This window comes from Vidua macroura, chromosome 2 (assembly GCF_024509145.1).
Source record: "Vidua macroura isolate BioBank_ID:100142 chromosome 2, ASM2450914v1, whole genome shotgun sequence".
Taxonomy (NCBI): Eukaryota; Metazoa; Chordata; class Aves; order Passeriformes; family Viduidae; genus Vidua; species Vidua macroura.
This window is the reverse complement of record NC_071572.1, coordinates 31,206,117-31,229,480: the sequence shown is the minus strand read 5'-3', so window position 1 is coordinate 31,229,480 and position 23,364 is coordinate 31,206,117. Positions and strand designations below refer to the sequence as shown.

At 40.2% G+C, this 23,364-nt stretch overlaps 1 protein-coding gene and 1 long non-coding RNA gene across 2 annotated transcripts in view; one reads left to right on the top strand and one right to left on the bottom strand.

The window, feature by feature from the left end:
* The window catches only part of MGAT4A (alpha-1,3-mannosyl-glycoprotein 4-beta-N-acetylglucosaminyltransferase A), a 72,883-nt gene extending 51,430 nt beyond the window's left edge, over nt 1-21,453 (bottom strand). The window contains exons 1-2 of the mRNA XM_053971854.1: nt 21,368-21,453; nt 17,135-17,449 (exon numbers count right to left, since the gene is read on the bottom strand). Coding sequence (XP_053827829.1) covers nt 17,135-17,228 — 94 coding nt within the window. The 5' untranslated portion in view covers nt 17,229-17,449; nt 21,368-21,453. The remainder of the gene's footprint in view (nt 1-17,134; nt 17,450-21,367) is intronic.
* Nucleotides 21,454-22,159: 706 nt separating this feature from the next.
* LOC128804028 (uncharacterized) overlaps nt 22,160-23,364 on the top strand; it is a 55,642-nt gene continuing 54,437 nt past the window's right edge. Inside the window, exon 1 of the long non-coding RNA XR_008435905.1 lies at nt 22,160-22,267. This is a non-coding gene — a long non-coding RNA (uncharacterized LOC128804028). The remainder of the gene's footprint in view (nt 22,268-23,364) is intronic.

Genomic DNA, 23,364 nt, shown 5'->3' with positions numbered 1-23,364 from the left:
GAGCTACATGAGGTATAAAAATTAAGTTCTGCACTTCCCGTAAAATCAGTTCAGATGTTTTATGTGATCCATGAAGTTGTAATATCAAGTAAATCAGTATCCAATAAGTCATGATGATGCCTGCATGGACCTGCACTTCTTTCCCACAGATGTAAGCAGCAAGAATTTTATAGATCATGCTTGGTTCATAATATCTATGTACCTTACAAACCATCACATTTTTAGTATTACTGATAAAATAGTCATCTTCATCTCTTAAAAGCAGATATCATTTTTAATTAAAATTCTGCTATGCTAATATGTGGCAGACTAAATTATTTCCACTGTCACCCAAAAAAACCTGAATTTCTCTAGTATATAAAATAAAATTCTTACCATGCTAGCACTTAAGTAATTCTAAACTTCATCTTAAAACTGACACTTCTTTTGACAAAGGCTACACTTTCTCTTTAGCACAGGTTTTGCAAAATATAACTGCAAATACAATTACCCAATACTGTGATATGAAATTCTGTTCCTACTGCACTGTACAGTCATCCAATATCCACATAAAGATGCACAGACAAAGTACACATAGTGGCATTTACTGAGATAGCATGCACATTGCTTCCATTGCCCTTTGGAAGTGACTCCAGAGCTGAGAAGATATTCACAAGGCACAGATGAGGCACTGCGTTCTCAAATGTCCGACCGAGGGGAGGCGAGCAGAGGAATTGTCAAACCAATCACACAGGCACAGACAAAAAGCTATGTCCACACAAGAGAGATATCAGAGATGTTCCAGAATCCTCCTGTGGCACTTAGACTTACAAAAACAGCAAAACACTGTGGCAAGCTGAGCTAATTATCAAGTGTCAAAACCTGCACATAGGCACAAATCATATTTATAAATCAGCAATGTCAAACAGTGAAGAGTAAAGGTGTTAACAATATTTGTCCCCAAAGTTTAAACCTCAAGCGTGCTCACAAATCAGATTCTGACTTGTCTCAAAACTGGCTAAAAGCTGATATATGGTGTCCTTGAAATGTTACAATGTATTACCATGGATGACTACTCAACAAAAGCTAATTAGCTTCCCTGCTCTTAAAGTGAAATTAAAACCTTTTATAAACAAGCTATGATGAGTTATAAAATCTAAAGCAGTAAAGCAATCAAGCATGCAAATACAAATAAAGCATTATACTGTAAAGGCTAACAAGACATGCTATAAATAAAAGCTCTTAAGAAAACTGCTCAAGGTCAAATTTTATCAGTCCTCTTTGAACACTTGATTCTGTAGGCCTTTTTAGTTACAGAGTTTGCAGCTATGCCTATTCATAAAGCTATCTTATTATTTTGAAGGGATTAGGGAATGTGCAAATTTTTCTAAGTATAATACTCTGTGAAATTAAAGGAAAATATGGTAGATGTTTTACAAAAAAATACATCCTACTAATCATGACAAAACATATTCTGCATCAGGAAACAAACAAACAAAATCAAGATGCAGGAAAACAAGTGGGCAAGTAATTTCTTTATCACTAATCTTGTTATTCAAATTGATGGGTCATTTCAGCAATTCACTAGTTTAATCTACCAAAACAATCCATCAGAAGTACTCTTTATTGCCCTTGTTTTCCACATAGAAATGTACTTATTAGGATTGCAAGTATTTTTAAAAGTGCTCATTCAAGTAGCTTTCATTGTGAAGAACAACTTGTTTTTGAGGGAAGGTTCTGCAGGTTTTCCTAACTTTGGTTAAAAAAAAACCCTCAGTAATTCTAATTACTTAATTTCTCATTGCATTTTTTCCACATTTTGCACTTCAAGGATCTCTGTAAACAAATAATGTTTTTTGTTCTCTCCAATTTTAGTGCACTAGCACAAGTCTGAAGTGCTTGCTTTGAAACTTTCAGGGCCTGATCCAATCTCAGTCTAAATACTTTTGTTTAAACATTCCTTTGCAGCAGGAGCTGAAGTTGTTTTCTCTAAAATTTTGAAAGCAATCTGAATACGATCCTTTGTCATATCAATGGGTAAAACTTTTCTATTTTGAACTGCAAATTCCAGAAGCAATTTTCTTGTAAATAGTTCTTTGATCTGAGAATCTGCTTTCCCTCCATTTTTTCCATCTTTAATATGAGTACACTAAAAATTATGTAGCTTACCAATCAAAATGGAAGCATGAAATGGTACATCATGTTTGTTTGATTTTTTTTCTAAAAAGCCAAAAATTCACCATTTTTCTAGAGGAAAAAAATATCCTAAGAAATTAAAAAGCCAAAGAAGCCGAACTAGAATTGTGAAAACTGATTAATTATTTACTTAAGGAGTATTTTCATAGCTGGATAGAACAGCCAGGAATAGTTTTAAATGTCTCCAGATGCAATTGCATACCTTTGCTTCTAGATATAATTTGTTCAATAGAGAAAGGTCACAATTTAGAAGATTTCCAAATCAATTATAAAATCCAGTATGACCACATTCAAATCTCCCCTGATGAGGGCTGACAGCGAGTCTGAATGTTCCTTTGGACACAAGGAATAAAAAGAATAATATATCAGAAAATCCAGACACCCACAAACAAGGAGGTCAAGTCAACAAAAGCATATGGGCCTCTGTCTGTGCACTTGCTTCAGACAATAAGGATAATTAAACACATGATTTGTTGGAGGAGAGTTATTGGCAGCACTTGAGCTGAAGGTCTTCTTTTAAGGCAAAGAACAGCAAGCTACAGTTATAGGGGAAAAGCAAACAAACAACAACAAACAAAAAAAAGACACCCCAACCAATCAACCAACAGCAACAAAAAAAACCCAACCAAAAACTCCCCAATGCCCCTCCCCCAAAACAAACAAACAAACAAAAAACCTCCAAAAAAGAAATTGCACAATCACATATTTGCAAATTATTTGTCCTGATCTGGCTGTCACGTTTACTAGGATTCACACTTTTATGACTAGTAAACAACACTGCCCAACACACTATGGATGAATATAAACCTCGGGGCTTTTTAGGTTCCAGCTACTTGGTTCTTATTTTATTCCCAGTGCTATGTAAAACCACCTCTACTGGCATTTCTTCTTTAATGGGACAGTGAAATAAAAACATTACTGAAATCATGTGCTAAATCTGTCCCACAATAAGCAATCAGTATTTAACACATCTCTATCCCTGAACAGAAACACTAAGGGATAAATAAAAGCTTCATAGATTCTATTCTGAAGAAGCAAAGCAGAATAACAAAAATTATTGCAACTTCTGCTGTAGACATTCATTGCACAAAGAGTCCAGTTTAAGAAATTGATAAAAGAAAAGCTCAGCTGAGTATACAAAACACCGAATTCATGTAACCTGGACAGTAATTCTTTACAGTGAAAAAAATTACCTTCAAGTAACTAAACCTTCAAGTCACTAAAACATCCCACTTTGACATTTCTGACATGTCTTTCACAAGATTTAAAGTGTACAACAGTGTAAAAGAAACCAGGAAACCTTCAACAACATCACAGTATTACCTGAAAAACACAAATTACAGTGACAGCTTTTACCAAGATCATCATGTCACAATTATTTTTTTCAAACTAACTGCCAAATAAAAAGCAAGACTGTAACTATATTGCTCAAGCAAGCATAAAGCTCCAGTTTAAGCAAACATTACAACCATAATGCTGAAACACACTTAAGATACAGGGCAGGTCAATAGCTAGCCTGCATTCTTGGCAACATTGAAGGAGTGAAGCATATTAAGTGAAGAAAAGCATTTCTATTGCTTTTTTAACATACTAAAAGAAAATCTGTTCTACATTTCTGCAGAACCATGTGTATTAAGCATACATGTTGTATTCATTTATTATGTTTGCTTCCATCATTTAATTTAGATGTATGTATATACACATATTTTATTGCTACCACTGAACAAGAGTATCTTCTAAAAACCACATAGCAGCTAATTACACTCCTTCCTAACAGGACATATCAAAGAAGCCATAACCATTGATCTGATCTGAGCAGCAAGTGGCTCTATAATCAGCTTCTCTGCATGGTATCATAACTTCAACATTAAAAATAACAACAAAACCTAACCTTGATGCAACACATTTCTTTCACATCTGCTAAAAGAGCACAAGAAACAACCCCTTCACCTGAAATACTTACAGATTTGCTAACCATGTAAATAAATGTAATTACCCTGTAGGTAATCTGACCTCTTAGAGTCAGTTTGACTACAAGTCATCTGTGACATCTCATGTTTCTCCTCAGATCTCAATCAGACAATAATACTTTCAGCTTCTACAAACAAGCACATATACCTATATTAAGATATTATGCTATCTAGTGGTCTCAAATTCCTGGGGAGTTTTTTTGTGGTGTTTTTTTAAGGAAAAATATTTCTCTGCATACCACCTTTTATAACCTACTGAACTTCTAATTCCACTTACTAACACAGTATTCCGTTATGTAACAGAATTCGTGGAAGTAGGGGTTTGATTCTCCTTGCTACTGACTTGGTAAGTTAAAACTGGAAAAGGGATTTGAAAGAGAAGACAAGTTTCCATAAAATTAGCAATTTGGTAATCATTCAAGCTTCCTCTAATCCTCTAACTCTCGCCTCTTGCCAACAGCAAAACATTTGACACTGTCCTGCACAACATCCCTGTCTCCAAACTGCAGAGATGTGGATTTGACAGATGAATCACTCAGTGGGTAAGGAAGTAGCTGGATGGTCACAGTCAGAGTTGCAGTCAATGTCTCAATGTCCAAGTGGAGACCAGTGATGCATGCTACCCTCAGGGGTCAGTATAGGGACTGGCACTTTTTAACATCTCTGCTGGTGACAAGGGCAGTGGGACTGACTGTACCTTCAGCAAGTTTGCCAACACCACCCAGCTGTATGGTGTCTGATGCCCTGGAGGGAGGAATGCCATTCAGAGGGACCTGGACAGCCTTGAGACATGGAACGAAGTGAACCTCATGAAGTACAAGGCCAAGTGCAAGGTCCTGCTTCTGGGTAAGTGCAATCCCAAGTTCAAACACAGGCTGGGTGGAAAATGGATTGAGAGCAGCTCTAAGGAGAAGGACTTGGGGGTATTGGCTGACAAGAAGCTCAACAGGACTCATCAATGAGCACTTGTAGTCCTCAAAGCCAACTGTTTCCTGGGTTGCACCAAAGCAGTGTGGCCAGTAGGGCGAGGGAGGTGAGCCTGCCCCTCTTCTCTGCTCTCATGAGACCCCACCTGCAGTGCTGCATCCAGCTCTGGGGTCCCCAGCACAGGAACGACACAGACGTGTTGGAGAGAGTCCAGACAAGGGTCATAAAGACAATCAGAGGAGCGCCTCTCCTATGAAGACAAGGCTGAGAAAGTTGGGCATTGTTCAGCCTGGAATGGAAACCTTACAGTACTTCCAGTACATAAAGGGAGCCAACAAGAGAGCTGGGGAGGAACCATTTATAATGGCTTGGAGTGACAGGAAAAACTGAAAAAAGGTAGATTTAGATTAGATGCAAGGTAGAAATGCTTTACTATGAGGGTATGAAACACTGGAACAAGTTTCCTAGAGAAGCTGTGTGGATGCCCCATCTCAGAAAATGTTTAACGCCAGGCTGGATGAGGTGTTATTAGCACCATGCTCTGATCAACTGAGCTAATCTCAGTTCCCTCATTAACACCAAAACAATGGTCTTGAAACAATAACAAAGATGTTTGCATAACAAAGATGAAGCACTACTGAGCTTCTAGCTAGACTTGACTAAGGCCATAAGAATGTGGGTGCCACAAGGTATAAGGTGAAATTTTAAATGTTTTTGGTGATAAGTCGAGTCTCCAAAACACTCAGTGCAGAAAATTAGTATTTTGGTTAAAATTTTCCAAATCACAGTGCTAATTACATATTTGAAATTATTTTTCTACTACAGTACTCTTCATCAGTATTACTGAACATTATTATGCTACAACACTGAGAAATATGGCACCATTTGTATTGCAAATGGGTTAACATTTCTGAATAGAATTATAATTTTCATATTGATCCTTTCTGCAACAAGGAAACAAGGAGTTTGTAGAAGAACTAGCACAGTGTAGTAATTACTCCCACAGAAGAAGAGATCCAAGAAGCACTGTCTTAATAAAGATTAACAGAAAATAAGTTTTTATTTTCCTTACAGAAAGGACTTTGTGTTTTGTTAAAGATTTGTACCCAAACAATTTTGCATTGCCAAAATTGGATGGAAAATTCAGTTTTTAATTTTGAAAGATGCAATCAATAAAGCCATAGAAGTTTTTATTAAGTGTCCTGTTCCTTTCATACCATTATTGCAGTATATAAATCAATTTGCTATAAAGCTTTTCTTTTTGAGAATGAAGGGTAGAGTCAACTGCATCAGCCACACACTCTGCAGTTCCACCTAAAAAACACAAATGGCAGCACTACCCTTTGGTATAAAAACCTAACCTAACAACAAACTCCTACATCTAATTTCCATTTGAAAAATGCATCTATAATGTCTCAATAAACAAAGCCAAGTAGTCTTTAATGCCTTTTTCTTCCATGGCAGATTTAACAATAACAACAACATGGACAAAAAGTTAGGATGTACCACAACACCAGGTATAGATAAAAGCAAAAAGCTGAAGCACAGATTCTTGCTAGGCTTGGAGAGCTATTCTCCACTAATTAATAAAATTACCAAGTACAAAAATATGACTGTGAACACTGTCACAAGCAGTTTGTCTTATATTCTGAAGGACTGAACAAGCAGTATCATGAAAAATCCAAAACTAAGGCATACAATTTACATGTAAATGCCTGCTTGAGTTTTGAATAAGCCATCTCTCTCACCTGGCACTCTGGTAAGTTTGTGTGCCTAGAGACTGCCAAGACTGTGAGGTGGGGAGGGTACCCCCAAACCCAAACACAGGTACTGCATCCACACAAGCTTCACAGATTTTATTTCCAGCAGTTTCCACCCCTCTTCACTTACAGGGGGTTCTGTCAGAGCAGCCCCTGCTCTTTCCCAAGACTCTGTTCCACACTCCAAGACCCTCTGCTCCTCTGCCCCAGCTGGCAAAACCAGCATTCAGGCCAAGCACACACCAACCCTACTGTTGTTCCCCATGTATGTCTTCCCATACATAACAGACCTTCTACCCCTAACCATGCCTTTAACCCCCAGCAGCAGCAGTGCTGCAGCAGCTCTGCACCCATGCAGTTAGGAACATGAGCAGTGGCAGCACAGAGTAATCCTCCAAACTCAGAGGAATACAACATTAATTTTTATTCTGCAGTAAATTTGAACCAAGCCAGACTAAAACAGTATTATGAAGGAGTGACAGAGGGAAAAAGAGGATACAGTAGCATGTTTTAAATGCAATTTTTGAAAAAAAAATCCTACATTCATTATCCAAGATATTATCTTATGACTGCAATTAAAACAACTTAAAGCCCTTAACTAAACATTCTGTGAATGTCCTAACATCAATTGTTGTCCTGCATAAGAATAAATTCTCAGCTTCGCCCAATTCAAATATTTGATCACTTTAATCCATACGTAGCTAAAATATCACAAAACCCAATTCAATTAATTGCTGGGTCCTCAAAACACAACAAGAGAAGACTTTCATTCAGTTACAGTTCGTTCCAAGTTAAACACTTTCCTCAAACTGAGTTAAACACAGTTAGGTCTAAAGCAACGTACTACAAATGAAGAGTAAAGCATTAGTCCCTTTTTCAGGGTCCTTGTGTAATATAAAATAGCATTCTATACAACTCAGTAAAGCAATGTGGAGGAGGAGAACAAGAGAAAATGAGCCCTGACCTGAGGGAGTCTACCTATGAGAAAGCAGTTATTCTACCAGCATGTGTGTACACACGTGAATTCCAGAAAGGTCTCCCCTATTTCTTCCAGAGCCTCTCTCATCAACAGAGAGTGCAAACAACCTTTGTGCTAAGCAAAAATGCTTAACCCTGATGCTTCCACACAAACAAACTCTACAACACATGCACCTCCCACATCCTCCAGAATGTGACTCACAGCACATACACTAACCAACTGTGCAGTAACTGAGTGGCTGACCCCTCTCAGACATCCCAAGCACATGGACTTGAGCACTACTGCGTAATTGCTCAGCAACTACTTATCACAAATATGTGTTGTAAAATGTAACACCACAAATATGCACTTATATAAAGCTTCCCAAAGGTGTCACTTACTGTGCACGCTCATTCTGTGGGTACACAACTGGAGTTTCTGGTCATGCAGTAACCTCATCAGCAACAGGATGCCTGTGCAGCACACCCACCCATCCAGGCTGCAGGCTCTGCATCTGAAGGGATTTCTGCCCAGGCAAAATTTCCATGAAGAAATTGAAGTCTTGTCCAGGAAGACCCACATGTATGTGTCTCAAACCTTGTCCAAGAATTACCACATTAATATGATCACATATTCTCGAACATTCAGGGCTCAAGATTTTTGAGGGTTAAGATGCTGAATATTCTCAGTATAGTTAACTTAGAGTCCAGTGTGGCAAGGAAACAAAGCACACAGCAAAGTAGAACACAGAAAAAGCAACCACTTCTGACAACCTGAAAGCTTCCAAACACTTTAACATGATTTGTCTCTACTACAGAACTGTCAGTAACTCAGTGAGTTTCTGTACATGTAAATCAAGATGCTCTTACTTTAAACCATTCCTTTCCCTCCTCTCAGAAACAAACATATACATACAAGGCAGGAACTACAGCAAGAAAACCCAGCTTCCTAAACTAAAAAGATATTAGCAATGATTGATCTACAGACAAATATTTAACATAGTAATACATTAGAAGAAAATTAATCTAGCAAAAATAACTGGTGAGAGGAGTGCTACAACCTCAAAATTACTAGCACTATTTTAAGAGCTGAAACTTTTAGAAATTCTTAATAGCCTGGGCACAAAACTCAAGTCATTGCGGAAGTCTGGTTATTGTTTCCACACACGCTAGCGGGTTGAGGTTGCTGACGTTCCTTGTTTCTTTGTGCCTTGACAACTGTGTTGAACAAACTGTTTCTGAGAACATATTCTTTCTAACTTGTCCTCCTTGCAAGCAACTCAGGATCAAAGCTTCATCATGCTCACACATTGCTGCAAATTAACAACAACCTTGTAAGTCAAAGGTAATCCCATCACATTTGTTTTATTCAAATCTCTAACAGTATCTCTGCAGTTTGTCTCCAAGGGCTGTGCAACCAACTATGAGGGCTGTTTATTGGCACAAGTACTACACTAGTAATTTGCAATGGAAAAAAAAGATTGAGTTCAGCCCATCTCTGAACTGTCTGAGGAAACTTACACACCCATGGCATTGATATGTAAGACCACAATATATCTGCAGGTGACTATAGCAAAATTTATGCTTGATAGGCACTGAAAACTTTTAAATTCTTTTTGAGCATTCTATAGTAAAATTACATAGTGTAACAAGCGAAAAAGAGGGGTTCTGTTGTTCTGTTGTTAGATGGATGGGTGGCACATCTGCGGGAAGCATCCACAGGAATAGGCAGAAATCTGCATGAAAGCTGAGGAGACAACCAGAAAAACAGCTGGAAGTACAGCTCTAAAATACTGCAGAGTAATTGCTTTTTAGGCAGAGACTAGCTGGAATAAAGCCTTGCACTGAGAGCAAGGAAACTGCTTTCTATTCACTTTCTGCCATGCTCAGGAAAACAAAATATAGTGCATTATAAACAAAACTAAATTATAGACTTACCAGTGTATCATCTTAAAAAAAAAAAACAAAACAACTTTCAGGATTCTAGTCCTAAAGATTGTATCAATAATGAAAAAAGCTTTTTTGTCATCCTGGCTGCAAATAAAGCCATAATTACACAGCAGGAAAAAGGTTACCAAGTAAGATCCTACTCCAAACTGTGAGAATGAGGGGACAAAATAAAGGAAAAAAAAAAGATCACACTTAAAAATAAAAGTCATTTTTTGATGTTTTTCTAACACAGTATGTTCACAGCTCTAGCTATAGAAGTGGCTGCTTATTGTTAAAAACAGTAAGAGACTAAAAATAAACAGATAAGGGAATCTGCTAAAATACAAGCAAATATTTAATGTATTTTAAGGGGTCAAATTATATTATAAGAAAGGGCAACTCTCACATATCTGATGCAAACATCAATTTTATTTAGCAATGAAACACACTGTTGTGTTGCTCTTGGCATAAAGAGAGACAAACCTGGCAAATGCCAAGAATAACTAATATAATTTAGGTTAGAAGGGACTTCTGGGGGTCATCTAGTTCTATCCCCCACTCAAAATTAATTTCACCACAATTGCTACTTCAAAGCTGGAGCATTCCTGACAGCTGTAGGTCTTCCCTAGCTAAGATTTTTTTTTGAAGTGTCATACTGACTTTAAAAATCAGTATAACTCACTCTCTAGCCCAAATCTCTATTGGTACCAATTATGGCATCATTTATTGTCATTGCTGGTTTAACTGTTCTTGAAACTGTCCACATGGAAATTCTTACCACCAACCCCTTCCCAATAATCTTCTCTAATATGTAACTATACTTGCCATTACAAAAACTGTCCACTATCAAACCTTCCTCTCCCATTCAGTTTCAGTCCCTCAGATCCTGTTATTCACTATGGCCACAAACAATAGATTTTTTTCCCCTTTCTTTTTTTGACAAGAAATTCTTGGCATGAACTTTTAAAGTATTTGAAACTTATCTTCCTGTCTCTCTCCTCACACCTCTCCTTTAAGGTAAGGAATGTCAAGACACTGACCCTTCCCTTATAGGGTAAACTTTCTGGATCTTTGATCACTTGTTGCTTCTTTGAACCCCATGTAATGAATCTATTTTCTTTCCAGTGCACCATCTCGAAGCAGACACAGTAGAGAGCAGAGCAAAAAGACTTCCTGTGTCTTGCTGGAGCAGTAGCCTTCATACGTATTTCCTTAAACCTCTTTTTTGCTCAGTTTCTATTGTTTTCTGCAATAATGTGATGAGTCATATGTAGCATGACTGTCATTCCTACCTATAATGCCAACATAAAACTTCTTCCCAATTTTTCTGGTACACATTTGATTTTCTTTTTCTTTACTGCACCCCATATTTTGACTGGGGCAGTTTCATTATCTTCAACCCACCATTCACCCTGCTTCCTGAGTCGGTCTCCAATTTGCTTAATCAATTTTAAATTTCAATATCTTTGTCTGCCTTTGTTGCTCCTCCCATCATGGTGTTGTTTGAAATCCAGGAAGAATTCTCTGCCTCTAATTGTCTAGATTCAGTAAGGAAAATATCAACTGCCATCAAAAAAGGACAGATCATTGCAAAGCCCCTTTTACTCACTTAAAAACGTTACAGTAAGGTATGAGCAGCTGTGTCAGATGCAACTGTCTCTCCTGGCTTGGCTAAATTATGCCCATGATAGTCTCAATAGTCTCTGGATGTCAGCAGCAACTAGCATTTTGGAGGAGTTGTTACCAAAAATTAGTAAAACTTCTTAACACTAACGTAGCATTAAGAAGCAGGCATTCTTTATTTGGCTGGATGCAAGAGGGGATAGCTCATGGAAGCACAGAAGACTCAGGCTGAAGAATTATGAGAAGCTACACTGAGCAGAAGCATGGGGTTTCCCCAGCTCTAACACTAGGCTGTAATCAAGAGCAGTACCTCAAGATGCTGGCTAAGCCAGATCCCATTAAATACTCTGGTAGCAACCAAGATTTATAATCCCATAAACATATGAGCTAACCTAGCTAGCAGGTTACAAAAAACACAAAGAGTAAGGCAGTGCTGCAAAACCCCTCTGGTAGCAACCCTTTTCACTGCAGTTCTCCAAAAATCACTGCTGCCAGAGGAGTTCTCCTGCAGCAGTCATAAGACAGAGACAAAGATGCTGCAGACCTAACCTGCTGTCCCACCTGAACAGCTATACAGCTCTTCTGTATTATTCACCTGGGACAGGGTGTTCACTACCTGCACAGGACTCCCAGTAACCAAACCTACATTCCTGATTAGCTTTAAAGAAATACATTTATTATATATGTGTGTGTATATATATATAATGCATATACATATATATGTATATACATTATATATTTTTAGTATCAGTAAGCTATAGGCAAATTTCTTGTTGAAAACAAGCTTGAAGTGTATTTTAGATAAAGAACAGAACAATATTAATGTGTTGGTGTTAAAAAGAAAAAGGAAATTCTTATTTCTACAGCTCCTGGAGGATATGCAACAGAATTTCCAAAAGAAATCAACATTTTCCTTCTATTTAACAGAAATGAAGGAGCTCCCTCTTCTTCAAACTGGCATAAATTGTTATAAGCACTTTCCACTTTAGCACCCCAGTCCATCCCTTCCCTTCCCCTGCATTCACTCCTTCTAGTTTGTAGTCCATTTAACTTTTTTGGTTGGTTGGTCTTAACTCACACATCAGTGGGAAATGAGTGTCTAACTCTGAAAATCAGAACACGCAGTCAAAAGGCTGTAGCAGCATTTACCTGCATAACAGCTTCTCTTAGGATCCATGTAGAAACTAAGGTGGGTTACAGCTGCAAAATACATGAACTTCTCAGATTTCTCACTTTTTCTCAACGAGAATATTGCATAACCACTGCCAAGGGGGAAATAGAAAGATAGATAGAAAGATGGAAGATAGATAGGAAGAAAGATAGGAAGAAAGATAGGAAGAAAGATAGATAGAAAGATAGATAGAAAGATAGATAGAAAGATAGATAGAAAGATAGATAGAAAGATAGATAGAAAGATAGATAGAAAGATAGATAGAAAGATAGATAGAAAGATAGATAGAAAGATAGATAGAAAGATAGATAGAAAGATAGATAGAAAGATAGATAGAAAGATAGATAGAAAGATAGAATAGATTCTGTTCTCCTTGCCTTGTTTCCTCTGTGGTTCCTCCTGTAGGACTCTTCTTCCTCAAGGGATAAATATTGCTGCTTCTTACTCCAAAATTAGCCACCACTGGCTGAGGTTTTTTGTTTAAGTTTCAGTTAGGTTTTGTTATCTTTGCTAAGTTTAGATGTTTTTGAACACTTATGACTATTGTGGTTGAGAACCAGCATTGCAATTCTAATTTTGTGAAAACAGACAGAGGAGAGAGATGACATTTTTATTATAAAGCCCAGGCCATTTTCTCTCCAAATGAGAGAAAACTTCATGCTTAAAAGAAAACATATTCAACCTTCATTACTTAAGCATGAATGACTGTTCAGTGAATCAGGAAGATAGATAAATATCTCAAAAGTTCTCCTGGAGGTCTTCACATGGGAATTTGTATTGGTGTACCAAAATAAGCCATCCCCATGTAGTGAGGAAGTCCTGCAGTTATGACAACACCCCTGGATGAATTGAAAGCCAGAAACCATTAAAGAAGAATGATGAAATACTCTAATGTATTTTTATATAATTCAGGGTACTGTGAAGACGATATAGTTTAGCCAATTCTGAAGGACTAAATTGCATCAGATTTTCACAATACATATTGCAATACCTGTTCTCAACACTTCAAGTAGCCAAACATCTCCTAGAAGTGAAGCAAGTTACTGCCAACAACTGTCTTTGACTGAGACTAAAAGTCACATACTTTAAATGAAAAAATACTTGAATTCCATCCTACCATGCCTGCACTAATTCAATAAAGTTCTTTACCTTCCTTCCCAATTTCCATAGGCATCAGGAAGTTTGTTGATCCAAGAAGGGGAGATTCTTTAGCATTATGGAGCACAGGGCTCTTCCTGGAACATTACGTACTCAGACCAATAGTCAAATTAAAGAACAAAGCATCAAAACTAGACATTTTACATAGCACACAACTGCTTTTGTGACTGTTCTAATAGGTATACAGTACTGTTCGGTACTGGTTAGATCTTCTCAAGAGCAGTGCCTTTAGGGTGAAAAACCCACCACGTTTCTAGAGCTCACAAATGAGGTGGTGAAGACCAGTGACCCTGAGCAAGTCAGTAGTACCAGAAAACACTGGTTCAGTCAGAAGAGATGGTATTAAGCATTAAGTTATTCCTTGCATAAGAGCTCAGTTTAAGGAGGAATTCAAGGACATCTTACACTGAACTAACTGTGAATGTGAAGTGACTGCAGATCCTTTAAAAGCATTTCTTCTGTGCACCACAGTAATCAGCATTTTTTAAGATTCCATTTCCAACTTCATTCATGCTAACCATAGCACATTTTAAACCCTAGAAAGTGGTCTTTCAACTGATTTGTAAAAATCGCCCAGGAGAGGTCTTTCCCAGGTGCATTCAAGACTTGTACTGCTTCCTTACAACACCAGTGCTTCTACAAGTTGCATGAAGTCCAGAAAGCAACAAAGACTTTGGACTAATTTTGAAGACTCTCTCCAGTGACCAAAGATATGTCAGTCAACCTTCTTCAAATACTGTTATTTTAAAAGCAAAATCATATAATTGGCCATTTCATGCAAATAGCAATATATGACTTGTGAAATGTTATTCACATAATCAAACCTCTGGGTAAGATTCAGCCACGCTCTTTCTAGCAATGGCACTTGAAACAGAGTATTTCCTTCAGCTCCTGACAACTTCTCAGCATATCTTAAAGTTTCCGAAGCATTGTTCTGTTGAGACAAACTTTCATGCTTTAAAAGTCTGTATCACTCAGAAGTGTCTAAATCCTATCCTGCATAGACTAAGTCTACATATATTTACTAGAGGAAGGTATGATCTACAAAAATATCATATCACCCCAGTCTAATTGGTATTCTACAAATGATGCTGCATTTTAAGTGACAATTATCCAAGATCTTAGTTTCTAAATTAAAATTAATCACTTGAAAACTGATTAGGGTAGTTAAAAAAAAAGCATTATGCTTCTGCTTTAAAAAGCAGAATTTGTTTCAGTTATCATAGAGCAATTTGGGGGGGATAGATTTTTTTTAAGAAAGTGCAAAACAGCACTTTCTTTCTAACTGTAGATTTAATTTGCAGTCCAAAGATTGACAAATATCTACAGGAATCTAAATGTAATGAAAACCAAAATATGATGATCAAAGAATGAGATACCACACAGCCTTTCAGTGAATGGGAACAGCAAGCCATGTTTGTTTCTAACTTAGCCACTCAAAAATTTGTAATGAAAGCATTATCAATGAATTTAAAAAAGCATCCCACAAGGCTATAAAATTACATTTACCTGGAAAAAATAACTTTAGCAAAATTTATCATAAAAATAACTTTAGCAAATATTTATCATCAGTTTCAGAAACCTTTCCATTGTGCATTGATTGAAAATGTGGTACTGAATTAACTCAAATGTTTTGATTTTGAATAATCTGTGAAAAAATTTAAAAACAATGTTCTATGTATAAACTTCCCTTGAACAATATTACTTAGACTTTAGTTTCATTACTGTGATTTATGATTAACTAACAACTCACTGATGTCCTGTTACACTGATTTTTATTTCACAAATTATCATCTTAATGCTGAACAGCAAGATCTTGAAGAAGATAAATGCAGAACTTTTATACCAGCATTAAGAAAGTATTGATTTTAAGCATTCAGATGGAAAACAAAAGTATAAAAAAAAGAGCAGTCTAACTAACAAAAGCTTAAATTGTTGCAAAGTGCCACATATTGTATACTCTCCAAATAGCAGGCTTTTGTTGATTTAGCAGAGACTTTTCTTTGTGTCATGCTTTGACAAAAGAGAACAAGACTTGTAAGTCATATCAGGTAAGAAAGAAAAAGACATTTGGAAGAATTTCATAGAAACACATCTTTGCTGAAGTGAGAACAAAATTCTTACAAGGTTCTTAAGCAAGAAATTAGTAAAAATATAACTACTGACTTGGTTAGTAGTCAAAATGAAGAAAATACTCCTTCCAGTGCTATTCAGACACCCTTTTCTTGTCTTAGCCATATCTATGCTTTTGTTGTCTAATTTTAAATTCTATATATTACCATAACCTTGAGAACCTGACATTTTTCCTGCTGCTTGCATTCAGAAGGGTAGCCTACCAACCAACTGCTACAGCAGAGATCACACCACAAAGCATCTGCTTCTTCCACAAGTGTCCAATGGGGAAAAAAAAATCAGCAAGCCACAGAACTCATCTGCTTCTTTTATACTTTAATAGTTGGCCATGCTAAAATAGACAGTATTCCTGGAAAACCTCAGCTTCCTCTAATTGGACTTGAGGCACAACTGAAAATAATATTTTCTGCAGAACAATCAGAACAAACAATCACTGAAGATGATTACTAGTTTTAAAATTACTTGATCTTTGAAGGACATAATCTACTATTTTTCAAGAGATCAGATGTTTATAAAATAAAAAAAACCCAATCCTTTCTTCTTCTAGAAAACATTGCTGAACGACTTTATTTGCTTTACTGAAGGACAAAACCAAATCACCTTTCTTTCATAAACAAGCCTAACCCTCGGAAAAACTGAATTTTTCAGGGTTCACAGAGAGTGCAGTAAGATCAAAGATATATGAACAGATAAAAGTCTACTATACAAAACAGTTACTTAAGTATCTTATAAATTTGCTTGCTATTTTAATAGATGCATTTCCTATTACCTACTGGATTTCATCACTTTATTTCACTTCTCATGTGGTACTTTAACAAAAAGTATTTTAATTTTTTTTCAAAGACAGTAAGAAAAGTCTTTCAACAGTGTTGATTGGCAGTTTGCCACTGCCATCAGTAAAACACCAGGGAAGACAGAAAGCAGCACCAAAAATAACATTCTCTAGTTGGGTCCATTGGCCATATGTTACCCAAGAAAAAAAATAAACTACCAACTAAAAACAAACATATGTTTCTCCAACAACCATAAAAGAGGAAACAAAAAAAATAATAAAATCGAACCACAACTCCGCAGCCTTGACCAACCCTTTCCTCCAAGAGCAGCATTTGTTTTTGTTAAGGTATCTTTTTTTTTTTCTTTTTTGCCTTTTTAAATGAGGACCACTCAAAATTAATTTTCCTGAACTTATTAAGCGTGTTTATTTCTCACCAAGGCAGTACCTTCTGTAGCAGAGCCAGTCAACAAGCAATTTACAGATTGCTAACATGCAGCAGCAGCACACAGAAATGCAGCCACGTGAAGGTGATTAGGTTTTGGAGCTTTTTCCTTACCTTTCCCATTTTGCCAAGCAGTATACCAGGACAGACTGAGGAAAGTAGTGATGAAAACTAACACGGTGGCCACAGTTCCATTTCGGAGCCTCATCTCATTTCAGCATCACACTTGCTTACGTTCTGCTGGTGGTGAGGACCTATCACTTGGGCTTGCTGCAATGAAGTCAGCTGAAGTACTCCAGCAGCAGCTGGACAACAGCGTCACGAAATGTAGCTCTCACATATCAGACGTATCATAAATCAATCCATTCCAAACTGCTGTATGCTTTCGTATAGTTCTCATCAATCCAACTTCTCTTTATTCTTCTAGTCCTGTTTAAAGGAAACAAAATTTTAACAGATTATGACAAAAATACTTGGAAGAGTCCCCCAAGAGCCGAAATACACTACACCTTCATTGCTGTGTCTTACGTGCACCTCCCTCTCACTGCCTCAGTCTTGGCTCAGAGAACAGAACTTGTTAGATTAATGGGTGCCTTTCCTAAGACTATTTGCATGTGGGGGAGCTGTATTTCACAGGAATTTGGTCACTGAAGGACAAACATACACCACCACCATTACAATTTGATTCTCAACTCGAGGGAAGGTCATGTGTCACCTGGCAGGTGTCAAACTGATACAAAAGCTGCTTCCAGGATGCAGTAATTCAAGGCCCCACTCCTAAGACCTCACTTCAACAAAACCCCTCTGAAATCAGTAAGGTCTCACATAACTGCAGGAGCAGAACCATCTCCAGCGAGCTGAGAGACCAGAGTTTGAACACTCTGTACAAACCTATGTCTCTCATCTTTGCTTAGTGCAAGAGGATTTGATCCATCCACAACCATTTTTTTCCTATCTCAGCTGTAGCTAAAGCACAGACTACAGTCCTACATGCAGAGACTGCTCAATCCATACCAACTGGTATCAACCCAGAAGCCCCCCAAAACCCATGGTATGACCATATCGCTTCTCTATACCACACTAGCATAAAGATAAAACCTAAGTTACCTACAGTTCAGTTTTATTCCTCAGGAAGGTTCCATATCCTGGTATTAGAAAATCATCAACTGGCCAAACATAGCCAGTTGTGTTAATCACACTGTCCTAAGCTAGACAAAGAGAGTATGGGGCAATAAATAAACCAACTTTAAAAGAGAGGGGAGAGGTTTTCAAAGCATTAAATCATCTCTACAGCAGTCAAACATTAGCAGTCAACATTCTTTCAAGGCACTGCCAAGTTTTTTCCCCCACTATAAACTATATCTGATACAAGTATGTTACTCAGCAATAAATAACTTGCTCTGCATTTTCTTTGGAAGCAGGCTCTGTCACCTTCTTGCCTTGCTGTATTAAGAATCACAGGGGAAAAAACCACTATTATTACGGTACCAAGAGATTCCAGTCAAATTTGACCTATTCTTCCCAAGCTTATATCACAGCACACATTACCTTTACCAAAGGGTCCGCAAAACATGGCATAACCAACCAGCATGGTTAACAAAAGAATGGAAACGATCAATAAAGTTGCAGAACTACACACTCTTGTGTTCAAATCTCAGTCACATCATCTAGGTTAATGGAAGTGTTTACCTTTGGACCACAGTTACCTCACCTATAATGCCAGTAACGTGCTCTATTTGAGGAACTTCATGCACAGATAGGTTTGTTGCTTTAAACATTAACTCAAAAAGCCCACAGTACCTACGAGGAAGGGAACAAAAGCAAGTACATGGGAAGCAGACACAGTGGATGGTAAAATTCTACAAGAAACAAAATAATGAACTGGAATAGAAAGAACTGCAAAACATCTTATGATATGAGAAACCCAAGCTCAACACAATGAGAGATAAAGACAACTGAGACATCTACAGAGAGCTAACACAGAGAGCACAGAATGCCAGGAAATATCATCAGTACCAGCACTCTGAATGGGAGATGGACATAATAAAAGCCTGAAGTACCAGCAATGATAATTGTTTTGATGAACTTTAATAGCAAGGAGAGGCAAAGATCCCAAGTCCCAAAGTTTTATAAGGACTGTCTGTATGAATTTAGGAAGTTCACATGATTCCCAAACTACCAGAATGAGCAACTAGGGTACTGAGAGGAACAGCTTAACTCAGATGAGATGTCTCTGAAGCAAGGATGTTGTTATCCTATTTAAATATCCTGAAACTGTTACCTAGCTTCCCCATTATTTTAGCATCAGTCAGATCTCTCTGGAGCAGCTCAGGTGTGCACAAAGGAGCAGGCTGCAAGCTAGAGGGATTATCCCAGGGAGGGCAGCTGGTCCAACGTACAAACAAGAGAGGGCAACCAGGCGAGTAGAAATATGTCCAATAATGCAAGGAAAGTGAACGGTCTGCCCTTCTAGAAAAAACGGGCATAATTTTTACATTTGCTGCAACAAAATCAAGATGTTGCGATCAGGGCCTCTCATCGTGCTATCTAAATCCTCAAAAACAGAGTCAGAAAAAATTCAGAAAACAAAAAAGTAAAAGGAACAGTAGCAACTTTATTCAACCAGCAGTCAGTATGAGCAACATTGTGTCCAATCAATAATTATCATGAGTTTGAGTTTGCTGGTTCTGCTTTCATCCTTCTCTTCGGGTGCTGTAACCACTCCTCTTAGCACAGGCACCAGCAGCTCAGCTACAGCTCAGCAGTACTTAGATGATTATTTAAGCATTTCACTATAACAAACTGCATAACAAACATCAAGGCCATGCATAAACCAGACACATTGCAGCTTTTAAAAATGTATATAGCTAAACCAGCAGAAACACATGTGTAGTTGCACATAAATTATTTAAGCCCCAGGTGGTCACTTTAGGTTTGTTCAATAATTTACAGCACAATCTAAACAAATTTAGCTGAGGGATAATCCAGTTTGGGATGACAGTATGATAGGGTATAACCAGATGAAGGCTATGAAATTTGCCAGTGCCATTATGACCTGAACCTTTCCCACTGCAGACCAAAGGGAATGACCCAGCTGGATGCTGAAGGCCAAGGGTGCTAAAGGTGCCAGTACCTCTCGGATGCTGAGCAGAATCCTACTGAATCACGTCTTAAATAAACCAAGAAGTTTCTGCTTGTATCCAGACAGTCCCAAAATACATAAATATGCAAAGCATATTCCCAACCGCAAACCATAAAAACTGATACACTCCAGTGTGCCTGCAAAGGCTCTTCACATAGCTGCTGAATGGGCTGGATGGTGCGGAATCACAGCACGAAGCGTGCCAGACTTCCGAGAGGATGAGCCAGACCCCATCCTGCCGGGAAGGTGCGAAATAACCTACCGCGGCAGCACTGCTGCACTGAAAAGGTTGCTCTTGAAGGCACGGAAGAACGGCCCGTGAGGAAACCGCAGCTAAAAGGCGAAGGCGGCGGGGACCTGCTAAACAGGGGCTTTTCCGCCGTATTTCCACTGACACGCTCCCCCACAGCCCGCGGTGCGCAGCCGGCCGCCGCCACCCGCCGCACTGGCATCCCGCAGCCCTCAAACCCGGGGAAGAGGGATCGGCTGCCTCCGTGGAAACCGTCCGAGTTAGTCGGGACCTTCCCCGGTGTCCCTCCGCCCCGCTCGCAGCTATCTTGTCGGGGAAGAGAAAAACCGGGGGGGTGACGGGCACCGGGAACCGCCAGCTCTGCCGGGCGGCAGAGGGCGAGAGCTGACGGGGACGGAGGGAGGGAGGGAGGCGGGGAGGGAGAGCGCCGGTCCGGGGAGCTGCGCGGCGCCCGGGGCATCGCGGCGAGGCTGCGGGGGAAGGAACAGTCACAGGAAACTGCAAACTCTGCCGAACGCCCCTGCGAGGGCGAGAAGGAGGAAGGGTGGGAAGCGGGGTACCTATCCCCCCAGGCACCCCAGCAAGAGAGGGAGAGGGCGCAGCGCCGCTCTGCCCCGGAGCCCCGCGGCACCCCCAAGCAGCGGGCGAAGGGAGAGGGCGGCAGCAAGTCCTGCGGAGGAGCGGCCGGCGCTCCCCGCACCGCCACGCAGGTGCACGGGAGCGCAGAGGAGAGCGGGCGGGCAGATGGCGGAGCAGGACGGCCCCCAGCCTCCCTTCGGCGACACCGCAGAGACCCGCGGGGAGGGCAAGCGCCTCCGCCGTGCTGCCGCTCCAGAGGGTGAGGAGAGCCGCCCGTCCCCGGACCCCCCCCCCCCCCGAAGCCGAGCCGGCGCTCTGCAGGGGCGCGGGGCGCGCAGGGGTAGCGGGACGCGCTGACCGCCGCTGCCGTCCTCACCTGTGCGCGGCGCTCCGGCACGGCGGACCCGCGGGGCGCGGGGGCTGTGCGGGCTCCACCGGGGCTCTCACTCCCCTTCCCCGCCCGCCCCCCGCGTCAGCGGCGCGCCCAGCCCCGGCGACCGCCCCCCGCCCCGAGCGCCATGGAGCGCGCGAAGCCCCGCCCCGCCCACCCGCCGGTACCGCGGGCAGCCAATGGGCGCCGCCGCGGACGGTGCCACTCATTGGCTGGCCTGCCTGTCACTCTCTTCGGCCGCGGCTATAAATGGCGCTGTCTCGCAAAGCCTGCGGCGGGAGCCGGGAGCGGGGGTGGTGTTTTGGAGTGCCGCTTTCGGCAGCGTGTTCCCTTTTTTGGAGGCGCTCTTGGGGATTTGTGGCTTCGGGAGAGCCCCAGGAAAGGCTTAGCTGCGCCAGCGCTTGGATGCTCATTGCCCCCTGGCGAGGTGCACTCTGAACTTGGGTCAGGGCTGAGCCCCTAGCCTGCTGCGTGGGTGTTTCTGTGTCTGCCTGTCCATGCCGCACAAACCACACGTATGGGTGCCCCGTGTGACCTGCTGGCTCACCACTTATAAAAAGGCACAGTCGTGAATTTCACCGTTGAGTTCATACCCTGCTAATAAACACCTCCCGGAGCTTGCACTGGGAGCTGTTGAAATTAAAGAGCGGCTTGTTGCTTCACGGCAGTAAAAGGAGCCCTCTGTGCTTTGTCCCGCCCTGGGCAGGGTGTTCTCGAGCAGTGGCGCGTGGGCCGCCCCCGAGGTGGTTACACCGGTACAGCCGCGTGGGTGTGAAAATCAACTCCCTTTTCTCCAGAGGTTCCTGCACTGTGCGATCACTGAGAGAAAATCGGTGGCAGCTTTGCTCTATGGGTTACTATTTAGGGTAATGATGCTGCTGTTCTGTAAGTAATCCCCTATGTTCAGTGGTTTGTTTCATGTGTTCCAGGAATTTCATGTGTCTTTTAGGGTCTGAAAACTTCAAATCAGATGGCATGCTTAGCTTAGGGTAGAGTCCCATCTACCTCGTAAGAGCTCTGCTCTGGACATGTAGTGCTAACTGGCTGGCAATGTTCAATCCTTTTCATGGACTTGATTTCTTCCCCTTCTGTGCTTACCTTCCACCTACTTCAAAGTCCATAGTATACCTTTTTAATCTCCATAGAGTTACAGAATCATAGAATGGATTGTATTGGGAGGGACCATAAAGATGATCTAGGTCCAAAGCCCCTTGCCATAGGTAGGGATACTTTTCACTAGACCAGGTTGTTCAAAGTCCCATCTAACATGGTCTTGAACACTGCCAGGGTTGAGGCATCAATAACTTCTCTGGGAAACCCGTGGAGTTTTATTCTCCATTAAGGCTCTTACGCTGGAGGTAGTGGGATAGTTCCCCACTAGAACTTTAGAAACTGTAGAAAAATCTTGCAAGTTATTCTGTCTGCAGAGTGACATTTAACAAGTTCCCATATGCTTTCATGTTTTCTTAACAGTGCTTCAACACATTACAGTATTTTTACACATTCGGGTACCTGCACAGTAGCCCTCAGTTATTTTTCTGTCTTTCTCAAGGATTTCAAAGAGGGTCTGGTGTCTGGTGGCAATTCAGGCAGATCTCAATAAAGAAGCTCAGGAGAAGTTTGCAAGGTCTTGACACCCAGGCTGTTCTGTGATTTTACTCATTGAGTGGTGAGAATTTATTATGTAAATGTGTGCTTCAATCCTCCCTTTTACGAAGAAGTGGAATGAAGTGGATTTTTTTTATTGAAAAACAAAAATTTATCACAATAACTTTCAAACAAAAATTAGAGCATGCACATTCTCATGCACACCGACACATTTATGGCAGAATTTTTCTGTAGAGATCCTAACGAGCTAAAAACATTTAAAGGCACTATTGTTTGCATCTAATAGATAAGTGCTGCTTAGGGATATGAATTTTTGCATTTCTGTGCTGGGGAAAAAAAACTTGCAGAGACATTTTCAGATAAAAGTCCTTTTG